Raw genomic sequence first — 23,634 nt, 5'->3', positions numbered from 1 at the left:
CACAAATGGCAAGATTTCATTGTTTTTTCTTGGCTGAGTAATATTCCATTGTGTATATATAACTATATATACCACATCTTCTCTATCCATTCATCTATGGACAGGTACTTAGGTTGCTTCCATATCGTGGCTACTATAAATAATGCTGCAATGAACATAGGGGTGCATATATCTGTTTTAATTAATATTTTTGTTTTCTTTGGCTAAATGCCCAGGAGTGGAATTGCTTGATCATGTGGTAGTTCCACATGAAAAAAATTTTTAATTGAAAAAAAATTTTTTTGGGTGGGGGAGGTAATTAGGTTTATTAATTCATTTATTTTTTAATGGAGGTACTGAGGATTGAACCCAGGACCTCATGCATGTTAGACATGCACTCTACCACTGAGCTATATCCTCCCCGTTTACTCTTCATTTTTTGAGGACTCTCCATGCTGTTTTCCATAGTGGATGCACCAATTTACACTCCCAGCAACAGTGCACGAGAGTTCTCTTTTCTTCACATCTGCTGTCCACACTTTTTATTTGTTTTCCTTTTGATAATAGTCATTCTAACAGATATGAGGTGATACCTCATTGTGGTTTTGGTGCATTTCCCTGATGATTAGTGATGCTGAGCAAAGATGCTCATGTTTCTGTTGGCCATCTGTATGCCTTCTTTGGGAATGGCTATTCAGATCCTCTGCCCATTTTCTAATCAGGGTTGGGTTTTGTTTGTTTTGTTTGTTCAATGTTAAGTTGTATGAGCTCATTGTATATTTTGGATCTTATTCCCTTCCATCATTTGCAAATATCTTCTCCCATTTGGTAGATGACATTTTTGTTTTCTTGATAGTTTTCTTTGCTGTGCAAAAGCTTTTTACTTCAATGTAGTCCCACTTGTTTATTTTTCCTTTGGTTTACTTTGCTTGAGGAGACATATCCAAAAATACATTATTAAGACTGATGTCAAAGAGCATACTGCCTATGTTTTCTTCTAGAAGTTTTATGGTTTCAGGTCATATATTTAAGTCTTTAACCCACTTTGAATTTATTTTTATACATGCTATGAGAGAGTAGTCTGGTTTGATTCTTTTGCATGTAGCTGTTCAGTTTTCCCAACACCATTTGTTGAAGAGGCTGTCTTTTCCCCATTGTATATTCTTGCCTTCTTTGTCATAGATTGAATGCTCATTTAAGTGTGGGTTCACTTCTGGGCTCTCTATTCTGTTCCACTGATCTGTGTCTCTGTTGTAATTTGCAATTGTAATTTTGGTGTGCCCATAGGAGGAAGTGAGCTCAGGGTCTTCCTACTCTGCCATCTTACCACTCCTCTGATTAAGCCCTTGACTTAAGTTTTTAACGGGGCTCCTTTGCTGCTCTGTTGAGAACAGACTGAAGAAGAGCAAGGGAAGAAGCAGAGCAGGGAGGAATCTAGGAGAGAGATGGTTTGGGTTTAGGCCAGGGTTCCAGCATCACAGGAAGAAGTCAGAAGAGATCTGATTCTGGATACATTTTGAAGGCAGACCTGACAGAGTTCTTTCTTGGGATTTGGGGTATAAGAAAAAGAGGGTTTCAAGCATTATTCCAAGTTTTCAGACTTGAGCAGGGATTGAACCGAGGTCTTTTGCACAAACTTTTTCGTATAATTAATCACACAGAGAATCCAGCAGGGGTCAGTCCTTCAGACCGCAAAATGATAACATCAAGTTTAGGAAATATTCCATGTGGCAAAGCTTTGCTGGAACAGCCTTGAACCTACTTATACCTGTAATCAAAAAATCATTTCTACTGGAGGAATTTAAGCCAGCTTACAATTATAACTGACTCAGACTGGCTTTGTTTACAAATCGCCTCCAGGCGCTCTAAACACTTCACAAACCGCCACTGGCCGGTTGCTTCACCTCAACAGCAGAGCCGTTTCAAAGGCAGAGAACTGAGAGGTGTGAAAGAGGCACGAGAATCTAGGTTAGGAAAGCTAACACCTTGTCTTAAGAGAATAGCACAAAGCTATCCGCAATGCCTAGTTTAGGTAAATTGAACTCTAGGTCTTACAAAAGTGCTCAGAAGTGACCTAAGCAGGAAACAAAAGTGCTCCTCTCATTTTCCAACGTGAGAGCAAGCCTGAGGGAACTGCGCAGAGCATCCACAGAACCAAATGATCCTGGTCGAGAAAAAGTTCAAGATTACTATTAAATACGCACGACACAGCCATTGGGCTTTCTCAGGGACTTAGCCAAAATGCTTAGGAGCCAGTTTTCCTACATGACAACAAAACCCCATAAATTTCTGTCTTTTCTACCTTAATAAGAGTACACTACATTTTTTTTTAGTTTTCTATTTTAATTTTTAAAATATTTACACTTATGGTATATGACCTCCATTAGTATCCATGTCCCAGGCAAGATTGTTAATCTCAATAATTGACCCATTTCCTCTGGGGTGAGTTGTTCAAATCTACATCTTTTATAGAACATATTTTACAGAAGAATTAGTATATATTTTGCAGAAGTTATAGAGACAAATTCTCACTTAAGGGGAGGATTTCACATACTTTTAAGACTGCCACACAATTAAATTGGAGAAAATTTACAAAACCTTATTACAATATTCAAAATCGTAGAATAGGATCTGCTTCATGCAGAATCCGTGTTGTTTTTCCATTTCAACAAATTCCTCCCAACTTTCATCCTTCTTATCTATGTACACTACATTTTAAGATAAGAGCACACTACAATTTGTGTCTCCCTACTCTGAAAAAGTGGAATTCAAAACCTTTCAAGTGACAGAAAAAGTGTGAATAGTCATCAGTAAGCTACCACAGGAATGAAAGCATGAGGAAGTGACATCTTTTGCTGGCTTGTCCTGGTGCCCACATCTTCAAGTCACCAGCCACAACTGAGGGTGAAACTTCAGATTGCTGCCATCTCATCAGTGCAAACCTGATTTAATCATTCACATGAGGATTAAATCCACAGCCTTGGCCCTGTCACCGGGTGCTAATTAACTGAACTAACCAGTCCTTTACATCAGAGCTTGGCAAATGATGACTCATGGGCCGAATATAGCCAGTTTTTGCACAGCTCACAAGCTAAGAATGGTTTTTCACATTTTTAGATGGTTGAAAAAAAATCAAAAGAAGAAGAATATTTTTTGAAATGTGAAAATTACATAAAATGCAAATTTCAGCGTCCATAAATAAATTTTGATTGGAACACAGCCCCACTTACCCATTTAGGGAGGCTGTATGGTAGCTTTTGCATTGTGACAGCAGAGTTGAGTAGTCATAACAGAGACCCCCATGGCCTGAAAGCCTAAAATATTTACTATCTAGTGTTTCACAGATCAAGTTTGCTAATTCCCTACTCAATATCGTATTTCTACACAAGGTAGAAATAACAGTTGAAGGACCCGATATCTTCAAAATGCAACTGAGGACATCCTAGAAATGGAAAAGCACAGAAATGAAACGGGTTAATGTTGCATGTATATGGCTTTTACCTGCAGCGCTTGGCATTTGTTCTTTCCAGGCAATAGAAAGGAAGAGCGATCACTTTTCCAAGAAAGGAAAGGAATACTAATCCATTCAATCAGCTAGAATCGGATACTATTCATGTCTTCTGTTCTTCAACTGTTCTTTTCCATGGGGAGTTAGTAAAAGAGAAAAGGGTGCTTAGAGTCAGATAATACACAATGGTGATTTCATCAACCTGCACACAGTTGGGTTAAACCTTTCAGAATGGATTTTCAGAACAACATACCTTGCCTGCCTTTTTCACTTTTTTTACTGTACCCTAGAGCTGTCATGCCTCAGCGCTAAAATATTTGTCAAATATTTGTGAGTACTCAAATCTCTGCACACACCTGTGAAGAAGGTTGGCTACTGTGTCTCATATTTTCTTCAAGAAACAAATAAACCATTTTGCTCTTGGCCTCTAATTATTTGGGGGAAACTGAAACAGCAACACTTGAAACCTCTACTCAATCTCAGGACTAAAGGCCCTCAGGAACCTAGTGGCTCCTGTCCCCCTCTCTGTGCTTATGTCAAAGGGCAAGTTTAGTTATCATTTAGCGAAGGCTCCACGGAATATTTGTTTCTGATTCCAGCCAACATCAGACAGGGTTTGGGGCCAGTGTAAGCAGAGTCATGATTTGCCGCCCTGCTCAACCTCTATACCTCCTCTTCCTGCATCAAAGCTCTTTCCTCCTTGAAGTGTTTTTCAAAAACTGCTCATTATGTGAGACGAAAACACTGACCAGCAAAGCAAAACCCAAACCAGCACGCTCTTCTGTGCACAAAGGAGGTCATTTTATCTTCCTTCACTAAATACTGAAAGAAATTCATAGATCCTTTAGCTATATTTTTTTATTGCAAATATGGGATTAATTACAATTTTCTCAAGTATTAACCCTGAAGAATGTTGCTGTTGTTTTTCCCCAAAAAGAGTTTCCATAACTCAGTCTCTCTTTCTTTGCTCTTTTCAACTTGAAGTTCTAACGAAGATCTACCGTGTACCTCATATGCATTTTGCCAAGTTGGGAAAGAGGGAGATACTAGAGATGAATGAGGTGAGGTTCCTGCACCCCAGAAGCTCAGTACAATAAAAGTTGTTTTTTTATGTGACTGCAACATCGGAAAGGAAAGTAAAATATACACCTACGCTCACTGCACATTCCAGACAAAAGGAAAAATGTAAGAAATCTCTACTCCACTTCGATAGAATTTACTTTAGTTTCACAGCAACAAAAATTCGAACAAGAACACTTTGGAGTTTTTATGCTATCATTTATGATCTTTTAAAGATTCTTTTCTAGTCTCAAGAGATAAATAGCTAGAACACCGCTGGTATTCCAAAATATTAACTGCAAATGCACTACCAGCTAAGAATAAAACTTTCCTGTTGCCTACCATAAAAAAAGAAAAGAAATACAGAGGAATAAGGGAGATCTCCAGATTCTTTCCAAGTTCGGATACTAAATATTAATCCTTATTATATATATCATGAGCTATGCCATTAGAAACACTCAGTTTGAAAACTCTGTCATTTATTTGGTCATCAACCTTGGTAATTCTTGGAACTATCTGAGTCTCTGTCTCTTCATGACTACCTTCCAGGACTTCTGCAAGAATCAAGGAAGATAATGTGAATAAAAGTGCCTTATAGATGGTAATTCCTCACCAGTCCCTCAAGAGTAAGAACTTCATCCTATTCCTTATCAGATCCCCAGTGTCTAGGAAAGTGCCTGGTACATAGAAGACACATAATTCTGACTGAAGGAATACTTTATAAATATCAGTTATTACATAGCAACCTTTACTATAGTTTGTGGATTAATAATAGGGTATCTTAATAATATAAGATGCCAAGTTAGAAACAGTCCTTGACCATTAAGCTCTTATTCTATGTCTTTCTCTCTAAAATGTGATTTTCCTGAGAGTAGGACACAACCATGGAGTTTTATACACATTAGACACATCACATGCATGTATTAAATTTTAAAAAATGGAATGTGCACATTAAGGAAAAAAAATCACTCCAAGGCTGGTAGTGTTGATGCCTTTCATTCTGAGGACAACTTTACTAACAGTATCAGTTCGATACTGTGCTTCAAGCCTTCTCAACAGTTTGCAATGACCCGGCCACCATTTCTCTCAGGTTTCCTGTGCATAATGGCACCGACTTTGAGGCAGATTGCTAGAGTTCAGTGATATGAAACAATTCCTCTTAGCAAGAAGTTGCAAATTCTAATGGTGATCAAAGTCACCCAGCATCTCATTAATTCAGGCTCCAATTAATTAAACTAACCAGATGGTAAAACAACAAAAATATCAGCCAACTAAAAGGGCAAGAGGGGTGTAGCTGAGTATAGCTCAATGGTAGAGCTCATGCTTAGCATGCATAAGGTCCTCAATTCAATCCCCAGTATCCTCTATTAAAAATTTTTTTTAATTAAAAAAAAAAAGAGCAAGTAGGATTGGAGGCTCTGGGGATGAGAAGCAGCATGAGTAAATTCTAAAGATCAAATGCCCTCAAAAGTTTTATTTTCTCGAATTTGCTTATTTATATTACTTGCCCTTATTTCTTTTGGATTGTTCATCTTTTCTTTCATCATTGGTGTGAGCTCTATGAACACCAGAGAACTTAATCCTTCAACTATCACGTTTGCTGCAAATATTTTCCCCTGTCTTTTGACTTGGGGGAATTTTTGGATATATAGGATATTTACAATTTTAATAGGTCATTGGGACATAACTCATGGAGCATATAATTCCAAAAGATTTGATTTTTATGTAGTCAGATGTGCTCGTTTTTTTTTTTTCTTCTTTGCCTTTGGATTTTATGTATTTTCTTCCAGACTTATTGAGATATAATTGACATATAGCTCTATATAAGTTTAAGGTATATAGCGTAATGAATTGACTTACATACATCATGAAATGATTATCATAAGATGGGTGAACACGCATCATCTCACATAGATACAAATTTTTAAAAATGGAAAAAAATTTTTTTCCTCGTGATGAGAACTCAGGATTTCCACTCTTAGCCACTTTTATATATAACACGCAGCAGTGTTAGTTGTATTTATCATGTGGTACATTACATCCCTAGTACTTATTTATCTGATAACTAGAAGTTTGTACCTTTTGACTGCCTTCATCCAATTCCCCTCCCCTCACTCCCCATCTCAGAAAATCACAAATTTGATTTCCTTTTGCAGAAGTTTGTTCATTTTTTAAAATATAATTGACCTACAACATTATGTTAGTTTCTGTTACACAACATAGTGATTTGACATTTTTATATACTTCAAAATGATCACCATGATAAGTCGCACAATCTGTCACCATACAAAGATATTACATAATTATTAACTATATTCCCCACACTGTACATTTCATGCCCATGACTCATTTATTTTGCAACTGGAAGTTTGTACCTCTTAATCTCTCTCAACTATTTCTTTCCTCCCCTCGCCAGCCCCCACCACCCGCAACCACCTGTTTGGTCTCTGTATCTATGACTCCATTTCTTTTTTTTCTGGTGTACAGCATAATGTTTCAGTCATACATATACATGTATATTCGTTTTCATATTCTTTTTCATTATAGGTTACTGCAAGACAGTGAATATAGTTCCCTGTGCTATACAGAACTAATTTGTCTTTTACCTATTTTGTATATAGTAATTAACATTTGCAAATCTCAAACTTCCTGTTTATCCCTTCCCACCCCCTTTCCCTCCGGTAATCTTAAATTTGTTTACTATGTGAGTCTGTTTCTGTTTTGTAGATAAATTCATTAGTGTCTTCTTTTTTCTTTTTCGATTCCACATATGAGTGATATCGTATGGTATTTTTCTTTCTCTTTCTGGCTTATTTCACTTAGAATGACGATTGCCCAAGCAGCAAAGCATAGGAAATTTGAGTTGTAAACGAAGGTGGGCATCAAGGAGCTGAAATAAGTTGCTTTCCATGGTTATGAGTGCTCCCAATCACTGGAAGAGCATAATTAGAGAGTAAATACTCTTCTATCAGGGGTACAAGTATCTCTGTTTGGGTAAGTTTAGAATAGATGATCAATAAGTGCTAAAATTCTAAAAATATTAAAAATCTAAAATATTTCCATTCATTCAAATTCTGTCTGAAAACAGGTGAAATAAACATTTATCTTTCCAAACAGTCAAGGTCTGTTTGTAAATAACCTTAAAAAATTTCTTTTTAGATTTTTAATTGTGGCAAAATACCTATAACCTAAAATTTACTATCTTAGGTTTTTGTTTTTTTTTCTGGATGGAGTTTTAATAAAATGTCAATTGGTCAGTTACACACAGATGATCTTTCACATTTTGTTTTCAAATAAGTGAGGTAGTGGGGAGGGTATAGCTCGGTGGTTACAGCACATGCTTAGCATGCACAAGGTCCTGGGTTCAATCCCCAGTACTTCCATTAAAATGACTAACTGAATAAATAAACCTAATTACCTCCCCCCAATACAAAAACAAAACAAAAGAGAACAAGCAAAAAACCTACAAATGAGTGAGGTCGTATGCTCTGGCAAAAATTACAGGCTCAATTATAACCTCTGGGGATGACTCTGTAGAGGGAAAACCCTAATTATCTACCACCCCAAGTTTATCAAATTTATTTTCTAAAACTATATTTTTATTTAGTCCATCTTAAATGTTTTTAAGTGTACAATCCAGTGGCACTAAATATATTCACACTGTCGTGCATCCATCACTACCATCTATTTCCTGAACTCTTTTCATCTTGGAAAACTGAAACTCTACCCATTGAACAAAAACTCCCCATTCCCCTCTGCCCCAATCCCTGGAAACCATCATTCTACTTTCGATCTCTATGAATTTGGCTACTCTAGGTACTTCATATGAGTGGAATCATACATTTGTATTTTTGTGACTGGCTTATCATAATGTCCTCAAGGTTCATCCATGTTGTAGCATATGTCAGAATTTCCTTCCTTTTTAAGGCTGAATAACATTCCATTGTATGTATACACCACATCCTGTTTATCCATTCATCTACTGATGGCCACTTAGGTTGCTTCTACCCCTTGACTAATGTGAATAATGCTCCTAAGAACATGAGTGTACAAATATCTTGACAAGTCCTTGCTTTCAATTCTTTCGTATATTTAGCCGGAAGTGGAATTGTTGGGTCACATGGTAATTCTACTTTTAATTTTTTGAGGAATTGCCCTTTTATTTTTCCATAGCAGTCACACCATCTTGCATTCCCACCAACAGTGCACAAGGGTTCCAGTTTCTCCACAACCTCTCCAATGAATGAGTATTTTCTGGATGTTCTTAAATAGCAGTCATTCTAATGATTTGAGGTGGTTCTAATAACTTTTTAAAACAAGTTGTCTGGGTGAAGTTATTCCCAAAACTGTTGAATTCAGAAAAAGACAACATTTTTCCTGAGAAAAATGTTGCCATACTTCTTAACACTTCCCCCTTTCTGAGATGATATCATATATCTAAGTTTTTGGTAGGTTACGTTTGGATTGCTGTTAGAGATTAATAGGATCAGGTGTATCCTGTTACATTTTGCAAAACCACCTAAGTGTTTCTTAGAATCACATGCCCTAAAAATGATGACTGCGTGAATATACCCAAGAAAAAGGGAAATGAATCAGCGACAGAGGAGGAGGCACTGGGAAAGAAGTTGTAAAGAGTTATACAGTTCATCTGAACTTTACTTAAGTACACACAACTGTAGCTTCTTTATTGGTAAGTTTTAATATTTAACCTCAAAGATCACAGAAGAGAGAAATGGTGAAGCTTCTGGATCTTTTAAAACTCAAATTTCTTTATTTCATAATATGGTGAAAATGGTTAGAATGAGGAAGTGAAAAAAAAATCCTCTGTGTAACACCATACAACTGTTGGAAGAGGACTAGCACTGATTTATATTAAGTATTAATTTGTTTAATCTAAAGTCTTACTTGGAAGAGAAAGGAAAACAATTACGTAAGAGCTAATTTAATTCCTTTTACCACACTCTTTCCACGATCGTATTTAAGAAACTCAGAGACAAAGTTTATGAAAATAGAACCAGCCTATTAACAGCGGTGCTGTGTGGTGAAACAGCTTTGAACTTAGTCTCTGAAGAAACAGGTTTGCGTATCACGTTTGTCACCTTACTAGCTGTGCAGTCTTACATGAGTCACTCAACCCATCAGAGCTTCTGTTTCCTCATCTATAAACCAGAGTAAGATTATAGGACTATGGTAAAGATTAAAGAAGATAAGAGGTGTGACAGAACCTCACATATAAAAAATATTGGATAAATATTAACTTCATCCCTTTTCCCAAAGCAGGCTCTGAATTGTTTGGTTATTTTGTAGAGCTTAAAGCATGAACACTTGGGCTCTGAGGAGTGTTTCTCGGAGAATGACTTGATTCAGAATTTTTCATATTCCCTCCAGAAATATGTTTCTTTCCCATCTCAGGAAATGGCTATGCCATCCAACTATCCAGTTGTAGAAGCCAAACCTATCAATCAGCCTAGAGTTTTTCCCCTTTCTTCATCCACCAAGTTTATTGGTCCTACCTCCAAAATACATCTCAAATCCTGCCACTTCTCTTTGTCTCCACTCTCACTGCCAGTCTCCACTTCCACCTTTTTTTCCTTTTTTGTTATATTTGCTAGTTAATTTTTTAGATTCTACATATAAATGATAACATATAGTATCTTTCTCTGACTTGTTTCATTAAGCGTAATACACTCCAAGTCCACCCATGCTGTCAAAAATGGCAAATTTTCATTCTTTTTTATGGCTGAATACTGTTCCACTGTGTATATACCACATCTTCTTTGCATGTTCATCTGTTGATGGGCACTTAGGTTGCTTAGCTATTGTAAATAATGCTATCTTAATATCTTAGCTATTGTCAGGATTGCTGCTAGAAACACTGTGGTGCGTGTATCTTCCCAAATTAGTGTTTTCATTTTCTACGGATATATACCCAGGAGTGGAATTGCTGGGTCACACGGTAGCTCTATTCTTAGTTTTTTGAGGCACCGCTACAGTGGCTACACCAACAGTGTAGGAGGGTTCCCTTTTCTCTACCTTCACCACTATTTGTTACTTGTGGCTCTTTTCCATCTTGTACATCTTCAATCTATTCCTACTCTTCAGCAAGAATAATCTTTAAAAATACACATCACTCCTCTGCTTAAAACCCTTAATGCCTCCTCAGTGCCCTTAGAATAAAATGCAAGTTCTTTATTATGGCCAGCCGAGAAGCCTCTGCACCATCTGATTCCTACCGAGCTCCCAGCCTTACCGTGCATCTCCAGTTTACTTTGCTCCAAGCACACTGCTTTTTCCTTTCTGCTCCTTGAAAACACCAAGCTCTTTCTCACTTTTTGCATTTGTGGTTTCCTCTGCCTCAAACACCCTTCTCTCAGGTTTCATCTTATTCTTCAGTCTGAAATGCCATCTCCTCAGAGGCCTTCCTTGGTTACTGAAACTAAAGTTGCCCCCTGATCCATTAACCCTCTATCACATCAAAATTAGCCATGGTTAGGTTGCTTCCTTGTTTATTGTTTGTCTATTCTCAAAGGCAAGGACTCTGTCTTGTTACCATTGTATGTATAACACTTTGCCCAGTGCCAGGCACATGTGCCCTTACGTGGTTGTTGAATGAATGAATAACTAAATGAATTCATTTTAAAAGAAAGGGCGGGAAGGCTTGAAAATCTGCATTTTGGCTAGCTTCCCAGGTGAATGTGTCAGGGAACAAGTAGTAACAGATGTGCATTCAAATTAGAATAGTTTGAGTATTGTTTAATAAGAGATCATTTACAAAGGTTAAGAGGAAACTATGAGGCTAGTAAAATGCCCAAGGCCTAGTAATAGAGCTCTTGCCATTCAGAGAATGGAGAAAGGTTACTGGATCTGTTACCAGATCCTGGAAGGAGAGAGTCCTGGAGACAGAGCCACCTTGATATAAGCTTGCCCTCCAGTCGGAGGGCTTAGTGAGCCCACACTGATTTTAGAGAAAGGAGTCTGAGAGAAGCAGTTCCATCCTTGCTCTCCTTCCTCTTCGTGGTCTCCTACTGGGGCTCCCTATTGGCCAAACTGGAAGAAGACTGTGACTGGGGTTAGGGATCAGACGGCAATTTTACCTGTAAGGTTATATTTCTTCCATTAGAAAGAAACTAAGATAAGTAAAATAAAATATTAACAGTTGTCATTTCTGGATGTTAGATTCACAAATGTTGAACACTGTTTTTTGTTCTTATCTGAGATTTCTGAACTTCTCATGAACGTGGTGCTAGTGTTCCATCTACTCCCATGGTTAATGGTCTCGGCCACGTCAGAGAACAGTACACACATCTGACATGTGGAAATTTTCTCCTTTATAGCTTTCATTTGGAAGGTTCAATTTTCATGAGGTCACAATTGCAACCTCCTCTTCTACCAGATTTTTGATATTTCTCTCAGCACTGAATGGTGAATTAGAGACAAATTAGAAATATCAGGATGGGTGCAAAGGTTATGACCCAACCACACCAGTTCTAGCCAGGTGACCTTGTAAATTCTTTCAATTTGTTTCATTTAAAAAGTGGCAATATGATAATGTCAACTACTCTACCAGGCTACTGTGAGAAATGCATGAGAATGTATATATGTATGTAAAAGTAAGTAAAATCTAAATAGTTATATAAATGTCCCATTATTCAGTAATACCCAAACTTTCAAACTCACTGTTACTTGAAGCTTAATTTGAATTGAAATATTTGAAAAGGTTTTTTTTTTTTTCCCTCTCTAGCAACCCATGGGCTTTTTTGGTATCAGCTGTCTGTGAATCTCCAAGTAGGTATCCTAGGAAACTAAGAAATACAGAGCAGCTTCTCTCTGACAATTCTTGGCCACACTAGATTTCCCCTCTATCCTCGCCCCTCCGTGGTCAGCTACAAGTGCTTCCTTCTCCAGCTGTCTCAGATTTCCTTAGTTTACCCTTTCCATCTCCAGCTCTCCCATGCTGACCCCCATCCCCACATGTTATGAACTGAACTGTGCCCCCCAAATTCATATACTGAAACCCTAGACTTCAGTGTGACTGTATTTGGAATGAGAGCCTTTAAGGAAGTAATTAACATTAAATGAGGTCATAAGGATGGGACTTAATCTCATAGGACTGATGCCTTATAAGACAGAGACACCAGAGACTTCTCTGTGTGTGTGCATATCTCTGCAAAAGGCCATGTGAGGATATAGCAAGACAGTGCCATCTGCAAGCCAAGAAGAGAGGTCCCTCCAGACACTAATCCTCCTGGTACTGTGATCTTGGATTCTCGCTTCCAGACTGAGAAAATTAATTTCTGTCATTTAAGCCTGTGGTATTTTGCTCCGGCAGCCTGAGCCAACTAATCTACCACCTTTAGCTCTTCTATCCTCTTTCAAGTGCAAAACATCCTAGTTTTTCACACTCGAACTCCACCCTGGAGTATAAGAAAGATTCTTATACTTCCTCCTCTCCTCCAAGCTCTCGATTAGACCACACGTACCTGGGAGGGCAAGAGTTGTTCTATATGGTTCACATACACCTGTAACTCAGGTGCCTGGCATGCAGACATTCTAAGTATTTGTTGAATAAATTCAGTCTGGAAAGAGATCTTTGCTCACATGTCCTTCTCTCTCCAATATTTCCAATCTCTCTCCAGTAGCTCCTTATTTTCACACATGCATAAACTTTCCCATCTTAAGACACAACTCACTTGATATTGCTGCCTTTTCAAATGTCCTGGTTCTCCACTTTCTCTGAGTAAGTGGCTGATTTTTACTAGCCTCATTTAGTACCAGTCAGTGCTCTTCATCTGTTTGCAATCTGGTATCAGGTCCATCAAGCATGGGGAGTTAAGGCCTCCCTTTAAAACAGATGCAGTCATCGTTTCCAGCCCTTGCTTTCCTTGAACTCAATGCTCTACTTTGGATGCTGCTGATAACCAGCTTCTTTCTTAAAATTATCTACTTTTGTGGGGTTGAGGACACTGTACTGTCCCTCCTTCTCATTTCTCAGACCACACCTTCTCTGCCTCCCCTGAGGGGAGAAAAGATCATGGATCAAAGGTTTCTGAAGCAGAAAAAAAAGAATTTTTTTTTTTGAGAAAACTTTTTAAAGTTAAACTTTCTGTGGGACTCACATATGAGACAAAAAAAGCAGAGCAGCTCTTGTCAAATTGGGAATGGTTAACACCTAGCCACACCTGCTCAGCCCCCTCCTCAGTATAACCGTCCCCACTCACCTAACGAAGCTATCTAGCCCCTGTTTTATCTTAGGGTTTCAAGAAACTAAAATTTAAGTTAACTGGACAAACAAGATCAATGAATTGGTATTATTTTCATAAGTAATATGATGAGTTAAAATTATGCCTGTTGTGATAGAGTTCTCTACTTTCAAAGAAAAAGGCATAAAGGAGTGGGAATGTTGTCATTCAAGCTCACTACGGTATGAATCATGCAATTCACAACGCAGGCATCCGGTGGCATAGCAACCTATTCAAATTGCAAGTAGAATACTGAGAAGGAACCAATATCACCCGAAAGCGCTAGCTTCAACAATACCTACAAGGTATATGAAACTCCCAAATCTACTCTTGCAGACCTATCCTTTCATCCAAGAGCCAATGAACCTAAACTCACATGCCTTTCTGTCATGTCAGGGAATACCCATACACATCGTTTTATCACCAAACTGGTTCCCCTCTCCAAGTTCCCCATTTTCTTGCAGCTTTGGAGTTAGTAGTGACTTTCCCTTCTCCTTTTAAGCTCATCTAGTCACCAACTCTTATTAACTCTTCCCTTAGAGACGTGTAGATGTATTGTTTCCCCACTTTGTCACAATTTTCATCTGGACACTCATTACTCCATGCCTGGACTGCTGCAAGAGTTTCCATCCTGTAGACTATTGCCAAATTAATTTTGATGCAATCTTATGTTCACTGGATCTGAATAGCCTTCTGATCTGGTTTCTAGACTGTTCTTTGGTCTAAGCTCATATCTTTATTTCAAATCAGAGGATGATCTAATTGTCCAAACATTAGTCAGTGTTATACAAAAGAGGCAGCAAAACTAAACATCACTAGTGGCTTTATGAATTGTCTTGGTACGCTCCCAGCATTTTGAGCTCTGTGACTCTTGGATCTGACTACTTTAGTCCTGATCTCGTTTTGGTGCCTGGTCTCCAACTGCTTTTTACACTTTCCCTTTGGTACTGAAATGATTATGTTATATATTATTGCCTAGCAGTTTCAGTTCTTGTTTTTAATGTCTCAAGTTTAGCCACCCACTTAAGACACACGACTTTCAATTCAGAACAACTTCCACCTGGCATCCATGGCGTTCCTTAATTGGAAAGGCAACTTTTACTTTTATCTGTGGCAGATTCTCTCTTGACGATTTATTTAAATTTTTTTTTAACTTTTCCAGGGCCACCGTGCTGCACAGCTCTGAGCAGAATCATTCACATTGTAATACGTGTTAGTGGTTTCCCATACTAGAACACACTATGATTTATGTTTTAAGTTCTCTTTTCCTAATCCCCTGAAGCCATTCTTTTTCCACAGTTGTGGCTTCTAGATGCTCACCTGTAATCAGGGCCCCACCCCAATTTCTAGAACCAGTTCTGGCCAGAAATGAGAGGTTGAATAGCTCTAGGACTCAGTGCTAATTTACCCTTGTAATTAGTTCAGTGTTACCCTCTGTTCTTCACTTCTATTAAATGAGCTTCTTTCCAAGACCTGGGTCGTAGTTCTGGTATGTTGTGTCCTATTTTGCCATGGTAATATGCCCAAGACCCTAGTCCTACTTACCACCCGTTAAAACTCCCTCATGCCAATTCCTACTGAAATACTTGCCTACTGTTGTCCATTGCCATGTATTTAGGATACCATCGGTACGCTGGTCCAGACCTATAAGCTGAGTCTGTCAAATCTAGTACCAACTTCATCCCAGCAAAAGGGTCTAATCACATCTTTTGACCACTTCTCTAGCCTTCCCCACCATGCTGTTCACCATGCCTAGCAACATCTATCTCAAAATGCAAGAGTATTTAACTCTTTTTAAAACATGATGCCCCAATTAGAAAAGCAGTATTCAGATGTTATCTGATCATAAATGTTAACTCTCTTATTACAGATACTGTACTTTAATTAAGTGAGTTAAAGTCATCTTTATCAAGCTTTTAAAACATGACTTTCTAAACATCTTTACCATACTGGGAAACTTATCTTCTACCAGTGGACACAAAATATATGCTGGCCCTATAATATGAACTGTGCTATAACTCAATCATAACAAAGCAAAATTTGGAAAGGAGAAATAGCAAAAAGAATAACATCAAAGATGATCAAAGTGATCTCTAGCAATTATAATCATAAGTTACTACAAGTGAAAGTGAAAATGACAAATTTCAATGGATTACCTGCCCAAGTTACTTATTAAAATGCCAAAAAGCAATTTCTTTACCATAAAGATTTTTCCATATTTTATTTTCCTTATACTAGAGAGAAGTCTCAGGTACGTTTACTCATATGGTCAATTCACCACCTCATTAAATTCTGCAAAGAAAAAAAAATTCATAAAGCATATTTGGAATTACAACTGTAAAAAAAAGACAGTGGGGAATCCTCTTGTTCTTGAAAACTTTATTGCAGTTTAAACAAACAAACAAAAGTTATTTATGTCACCCAGGGACAGGTGGGAGAGTATGATCACCCTTCGTAGCTCACAGCTGGCAAACTCCAAATGAGAGATGTAATCTAAGTAAAAGATTTTTATTATTCCAGATTATATTCACCTCCCAAAGTGATAATGAAAATAAGTCAAAAAGATTATAAACAGGTTTACATGAAGTCACATCAGAAGAGCTGAGAAAGTGAGGCCTAATGCTTTGGGAAATTCTGTTTCCACTTAATACTCAGAAGGATAAATTCTTAAAAGGTCAAGAGTAGGTGGTTTATACTATAAGTATTAAAAACAATGATACTCACTTTCATCAATTTCATATTATTATTAGGATTCAAGACGTTATGTAAAATCTAGATGTAGGCCCAGTTAGTCATTGGCAAAAATGGAAAACCTACATTTCTTGAGAATAAAGAACAATAAACAAAAGTGTGACTGTTTGCATTTTAATTCACAATTATTAAGTTCAATTTTAATGTTCACACACACACAAAACACATGGTAGCATTATTACACACCTGAAAAAGATTCCAAATACAAGGTCCCTATTAACAACAGAAACCAAGAAACTGAATTCAAGAAACTGAAACAGATTTTATTTCTAATCATGTAATAAAGTTTCAGTTATTCCTTTTGAGTCTGCCTTCTGTCAACAATGTACAGCTTGTCAGATAATTATATCACTGATTTCCAAGCTCTCCTTCCACTGTCTTTTTCTCCTTTAACTGAGATGTGCCTAGAGATAACAAGGTGACTCAGATAGCTGTAACGGCCTTCAACAATTGTTTTACTAATTAGTTGATCTTATTCTAGTGAAGGCTAATGTCAAATTTACCCCATAGTCTTTGATTGCAGAATTACTTATAATAGAACACTGCCTCATATACAGAAATCTTGATCAATAATCTTCTACATACATCGCATAACCAATTATCTTTCTAAACAATTTACAAATGTAAAATATGCAATATTGTTTAAAATAAATATACAATATATAGTCTCTACATTCTCAGACAGGCTTAAAAATGAGGTAATAAAAACTTAACTGATTAAACCTTTTACCATTCTTGGAAATGGCTTGGGGAATTGGTGAAAAATTTTTTTTTCCTTAGGGCTTTTCATGTTTTCTTTGAATGTTTCTGAGTACCCCCTTTTCTATTCTGAAAAATTATGTAAAAAATCCTTAAGCTTTGTTGGATAGTCTGTCATCACTCCAGTTGCTCCCAAATCAAAAGCTCTTTTGTATTCTTGCTCTTCATTTAATACCCAAACATACACCTGAAAATCAGAAACATGAGAAATATGGTAAGAAATGTTAAAATAGAAAATTATTTTTATGGTAGTATGTACGTACTCCAATCTCAGCATACTTAGAATTACCCTTTTAACAACCTGCAATTTTAAGGATCATTGAACTCTTTTTAAAAAAAAGTCCACTTTGTTCATTAAATATAGACTGTCCCATTCCTCCGGCTTCAGCCCTTCTCACCTACAGAAATGGACTCGAGCTACTGAAATGCCAGTACTTTCTTGTTAACTGTAAGGACGAGCTTACGGGCTTCATCCGCAAACCAGCAAAGCAGCAGCAGCAGAGTCGGGACCAAATTAAGTCAGTTAAATGTTCCTGCCCCTTAAACTTGTGTTAAACTGGTCAACTGCCCTGTTTCTAAAACGCATCATTCCAAACTTACCTGAATGCCTCGGGCAGTGAGGTGGTTGAACAAAGCTTTTCTCATTAGTAAACTAGAAAAGAAAAGCAGAATAGATTTAGGTAATCCTTAGCTCTAAGGAAGGACTCAAATTAGTCCTTAGTTCTAATTTAGTTAATTTGGAGTTCTCGAGTAGTAACAGCTGCTGTGGAGGCAGTTCTGTCTTAACTACTGGATCTCCTTTCTACTCCTTGCTGCCCTTAGAGCCCCAGGAGACCCACATTCATTGAAGCAGCTCAGTGGAGAAGAGGCTCCCTCGCTTCCCCTGCTGGTGCCACAGTGAGAGTGGGAAAGAACTGGGAAGTCTGTGTTCCCAACTTCCCCGGTTAAAATAAGGCAGTGAACTTGGGTCAAGTCCATCATATCACAGTCCATTTACAAAATAAATTAGTCTTTTGTGAGCTTAGAAACCTAATGTCTGTTAATTACACTATCTTATATAGAGGGGAAAAAAGCATTTTTCTTTCTAGTTCCAAATAACTAACTTAAAAGTGAACTTTTAGAATACACATCACTTGAGCAAGAAGGGAACTTACGGTGCTGGAAAGTTATACATATTATTTCTATTCTGTTTATGTCTATTAGAATGATTCAATAACAAAAACTAAAAGTCATGCATTTAACACCAGTTAGAAATGCATCCTTAAAAACTAGAAATTAAATCAGGAGTAAAGCAAAAAGGAATAAATCCCGTGGCAGAGAAAAGAGAAAACCAGTTTTCCAACTCTATGAAAGCGGAGGTAAATAATAAAAGGTTGTACTTTATAACTATTATTTAAGCACTCAAGGTTCCATTTTAAAGCAAAGTATAGCACAGTAACTTTGTGGGTTTTACCTAAAATTAAACTCAACATGTCTTAGAACTTAAGGCATTTTCTTTAAAGTAGATGCCCACCCCACAGGTAGTGCCTCCTTTCCGCTATTAAGTCTCAGTGCAGATTTTTCTGAGAAATGTGCCATTAGTCAATATGTACTCTTACATATATTTGCATGCTGTGCACACTTCTTTTCACCATGGTGTTGACTGCAGCCTAGTGGAAACATGAGCAAGCAGAAGGGAATGGGGACATATCCTGGCTTTTACTAACCCCAAGTAAACCGCTTAGCTTCTGTGGGTGGTGCTCAGTTTTCTCCTGAGCTTGATGAGATTCTCTCTCTCGATTCCTCCTAAGGTTTGTGGCTAGTAATTAAGCTAGTTCTAAATGATTCCTACACATCCATTTGGATAGTAGGTATTCAACTTGTCCTTGTTGCAAATTACACGTAGAAAGTTTGCTTTAAATTATACGCATAGTACTTAATAGGTAGAGCTAAAACAGTAACTTGTACATGAAGAAACTAAAATTCTTACATATCAGAAAGCCAGATGAGAAACCTTTGACTTCTGGACATGGTGTGCGGTTCTTTTAACCTGAGGCAAAATAAAATTTAAATCATTAGTGTAATAAAATAAAGCAAGTTCAAAAACAAAAACAGTGCCTTGCTTGCACTTCGTATGTGGTCAAAAAAATATTTGGAAAAGGACAAAAACAAATTAAAACAAAGCCCATTTGGATTCTCTAATTTCACTGATTTCAAGCTAACTTTTTAGCTACCACTATTCAAAGGCTAAAATTAAAAAGTTATCTTTCCAGAAAAAAAAAATTATCTTTCCAGAGACCTTGGGTGCCCAGAACTCATGTCTCATCTCGTTTTTGGTGAAGCCTCTTTCTCTTGCTTTGCCTGTTGTAATTTTGTATACAGCAGATTTAAACATACAACCACACTTTACTATGAATTGAAAGATAGTTGGGGTGAAAATGAGACTAAAATACCTAAAGCCATTTTTTTTCCCCTTTCCCTTTCAGTATTTGAAAACCCAGACTGTCCTTTTGAGTTATCTTTCCTACTGAAAGAGAGCATACTTGACTTTTAGACCTTTGCTGAGCTCCTTCTTCAATCTCTTTGATGCCTAGAGCAGCACTGTGTCATTAATTTTGGGTTTTTCCCAGAGGAAATCTCTGAGAAGTCAATCTCCCTACTATGAAGATTCCTCAGCTTCTTTCTAAGTTTAACAGAACACAATGACTTTCATTCTCCCCAAATCTTCATTCTTATTTCCTTTCTAACTCCTCTTATTTACACACTTAAGGTAACTCTGAGTCTCCACACTTAAACTCATTTTTCCTCTGAATTCAGTTTTTTACTTGAAGCTCTCTAAATAAACTCCTTTTCCTCCCAACTTTAGCCCAGGTAGAAAGTCCTGATTGCAATTTCAGGAATCTCAGGGATATAATATCTCAAAATACTAATTACCTCAATAAACACAAGGTATTATGTTGTCTTAAGAAGTATCTATTGTCTTTCATTAAAAAATTAAAACATACAAACACATAATATTTTATCTGGCTTAATCCACCATCACTTTTTTTAGATAAAAAATAAATTCTATGAAGTTTGTCTACATGTCTGTATTTTAATAATATTTGCTTCTAAAAGGAACACATGGAGATGATCTAGTCCATTCCAGGCCAGAGTACTTAGCTTATTAAGTACTTTAGGAATAAATGGTTAGGAATTATTCAAATCTAGCAAATGAAAATGATTTATTTGTAGACAAGAAGTGATTTCTGCTGTTTTGTCTGGGAAACAGTTACAAAGACTGCTAATAAATATAATTGCGAATAAGATAAGACAAACATGCTCATCACTAAGAAACTCAGATTGGAAGACAAGCATGAAACAAAGTTGCTGAGTACAAGCATATGGACCAAACTGTTTCTCTTAACAATATTTTCTAATGACTGTTGCACTAATGTTCGGTTTGATTTTTTACAGTTCTGTGGGTATGAAAAAAGTTTTCATGCAGGTGAAGTCACATTTAAATGATCTCCCCACAAGCTTTGAATCCTTTTGTTATGACTCAGTTATTATTAGAAATTTACAATTAGAAAGGACATTCGAAGGGTGCAGCTTTGGGAGATGAAGTTCTTTCTCTAATAATAATGATAAAAATAAATAGTACAGAAGGGTATGAAATGAAAAAAAAAGATAATTTAACAATAAAAGCTATCATTTACTGAGTGCTTATTATTTGCCAGGCAATTCTAAGTGTTTTATATGTTTTTATCTTTTTAGCATATTAGTGTTGGAAAAGCAAGGCTCTGTACCCAGGTAGAGAAATTACATAAATATGGAAGTATCTTACATAAACTAACTCTATCCTTTTCCTTCTATCTCCAGAGGGTTTTAGGGGTGGTTGTTCTGGTGGTGGTGGTGGTGGTTTTTCTTCCTGACTGTATTGATACTAGTAGTGAATTTGGAGTTTAATGGAATTTCAGCTGGGTATAGTTGTCAATGAAGTAGAAAGAAGTAAGGGAAGTTGGAGGGAAATTGCTATTAGATGTTAGAGTGATAGAATTATTAAGTTTCAATAATTAAGCTCAATTCTCTTTACCTGACTTCTGAGCACATGGGCATCAAAGTCATTGTGACCTGAAACTGGTCCAGATTAAATACTTACAATCTTTTATTATTCATTTTAAAGAATGTATCTTAATTTTATTAAAAGCATTGTTAATATAGGTTAGCTAATCAAATATGGAAACAAGTACAATAATCTATTCTTCATCACTGATATTGAAATTAATCAGCCTTCATCTTAGTTCTCCTGTAATTAATAATCGATGAAAACAGGGTAACTACTTACTTCAAAATGATAGAAGGCATTGGGATTTCAAAAAACTGTTCTCGAATGGGCACAAAGGGCAAGAGGCCAGTGAAGAACAGACCAAGAATGAGCAGAACACGTTGTAAACTGAAGAGTATAGGAATATCTGAGTTCTAAAAGACAGAAATGATATTATATGTTACTTTATAACTATTCAGATAAAGAGGATTATTTCACAAACTTCAAAATTTCCCAAGACTGTATCTTGACATCTGTTAAAAGCACTTCCTGAATTATCAACATCCATTTCCACACACACTACACTTAGAAATGACTAGCCCTTGACCAGTGGGTCAGGGTCTATCTTGGAGCCCTATAGTGTTAACTGATGACACCCAAGTTTCTTTATGCCCTAATCTGTTCTTCTGCAACACCTCTTTAGTCTGCAGGTGCTAGTCCTTATCACCCAATAAATACACCAAATTTAATGGAACAAGATAAAGAAACTAAGATATGAAATATTCGATAACATTATATATATTCAGTAACTATGAAGAGTTACATGTTTTTAAATAGAATATGATATAGACATTAATATCTATAGATACATATTAACACTGTCACAAATATGTCATCTTTCCACTACACATACATATTTTCAAATATAAATAGGATTTTGTAAACTAGTCCAAGAATCTAACCACCATTTTAAGTTTCTATTAGAAAATGTATTCAGGGGAAAGAGGATAGCTCAGTGGTAGAGCACGTGCTTAGCATGCACAAGGTCCTAGGTTCATCCCCAGTATCTCCATTAAAAATAAATAAATCTAATTGCCTCCCCTCTCCAAAAAAAAAAATATATATATATATATACACATATATATATAAAGTAAATATCTTCATCAAGGTCCCCAAACCCTTAGAATGTAAACTTCATACGTATATGAACTGTTTTCATCTTGCAAAACTGAAACTCTATACCCATTAAACAGCTCCCCATACTGCCCACCCCAGCTCCTCCTATATTTGTCTTTAAAACAAATAAAAATTGTGATAAATTTGAATTTTTCTGTGCAACAGTAATAAATTGAAAAATTATGCAAAAACATGATTTATTTAAATATTAGGTCTAAATCATTCCTGTATTCAAAGTAAATCTGAGGATTTCTTTTGCTCCTGTGTTCACATGCTGCTTTGTAATATTTTCAGCTTACAGATGTTTTAGCTGCAACACAACACAGAAGTCCCTGAAAAAACTTCGATTTCTGCAAATTCATACACTAACAGAGCCCATGGGAGGAAATAGGCCTAGGGGTTGACCCTCAAAATTTATGCAACTTTGGAATCAGAGAACTAAAAATAGTAACTGGTACTTCTGGAGAGCCATGCAAGGCTGCTTGCTGGTGGGAGAGGGCTGGGAGCAGTATGCTGGTGTACCACTGGCATAACAAATGGCAGCCCCCATATCTTTTATTTTCTAAATTTATTTATTTATTTATGCATTTATTTTATAATATCATATTTTTAAATTGAAATATAAGTTCATGTAAAATATTACATGTTACAGGTATACAATGTAATAATTCACAATTTTTAACGGTTATACTCCACTTATCGTTATTATAATATATTGACTTTATTTCCCATGTTGTACATTACATCCCTGTAGCTTATTTTATACTTGATAGCTTGTATCTCTTAATCCTCCACCTCCATCTTGCCCCTCCCCTACCCTCTCCCACTGGTAACCACTAAGTTCCTTCTCTACATCTGTGAGTCTGTTTCTTTTCTGTTATATTCACTAGTTTGTTGTATTTTTTTAGATCCCACATATAAGTGATACCTTACAGTATCTGTCTTTCTCTGTCTGATTTATTTCACTTAGCACAATGCCCTCCAAGTCCATCCATGCTGTACACCAGAAACTAATACAACATTTTAAATAAACTGAACTTCAATTAAAAAGGAAACAACCAACCAACCCATTTAAAATATGGGCAGAAGAATTGAATAGACGCTTTTCCAAAAGAGGAAATGCAGATGGCAAGAGGAATGTGTATCACTAATATCAG

General features: G+C 36.7%; 1 protein-coding gene across 2 annotated transcripts in view; it reads right to left on the bottom strand.

Moving 5' to 3' along the window:
• Positions 1–16,778: 16,778 nt before the first annotated feature.
• GDPD1 (glycerophosphodiester phosphodiesterase domain containing 1) overlaps positions 16,779–23,634 on the bottom strand; it is a 40,669-nt gene continuing 33,813 nt past the window's right edge. The window contains exons 7-11 of one of the 2 annotated variants that reach the window (XR_012060165.1): positions 21,602–21,735; positions 19,265–19,324; positions 17,896–17,947; positions 17,251–17,482; positions 16,779–16,940 (exon numbers count right to left, since the gene is read on the bottom strand). Coding sequence is in view for 1 of the 2 variants with exons in the window: in XM_006218004.4 (XP_006218066.1) it covers positions 17,360–17,482; positions 17,896–17,947; positions 19,265–19,324; positions 21,602–21,735 (369 nt within the window). In the remaining variant the exon portion in view is untranslated. Of the gene's footprint in view, positions 17,483–17,895; positions 17,948–19,264; positions 19,325–21,601; positions 21,736–23,634 lie in introns of both variants that reach the window. The other variant, XM_006218004.4, reaches the window with a different exon arrangement.

Source organism: Vicugna pacos, chromosome 16 (assembly GCF_048564905.1).
Source record: "Vicugna pacos chromosome 16, VicPac4, whole genome shotgun sequence".
Classification (NCBI taxonomy): domain Eukaryota; kingdom Metazoa; phylum Chordata; class Mammalia; order Artiodactyla; family Camelidae; genus Vicugna; species Vicugna pacos.
This window is presented reverse-complemented; position numbering and strand designations above follow the sequence as displayed.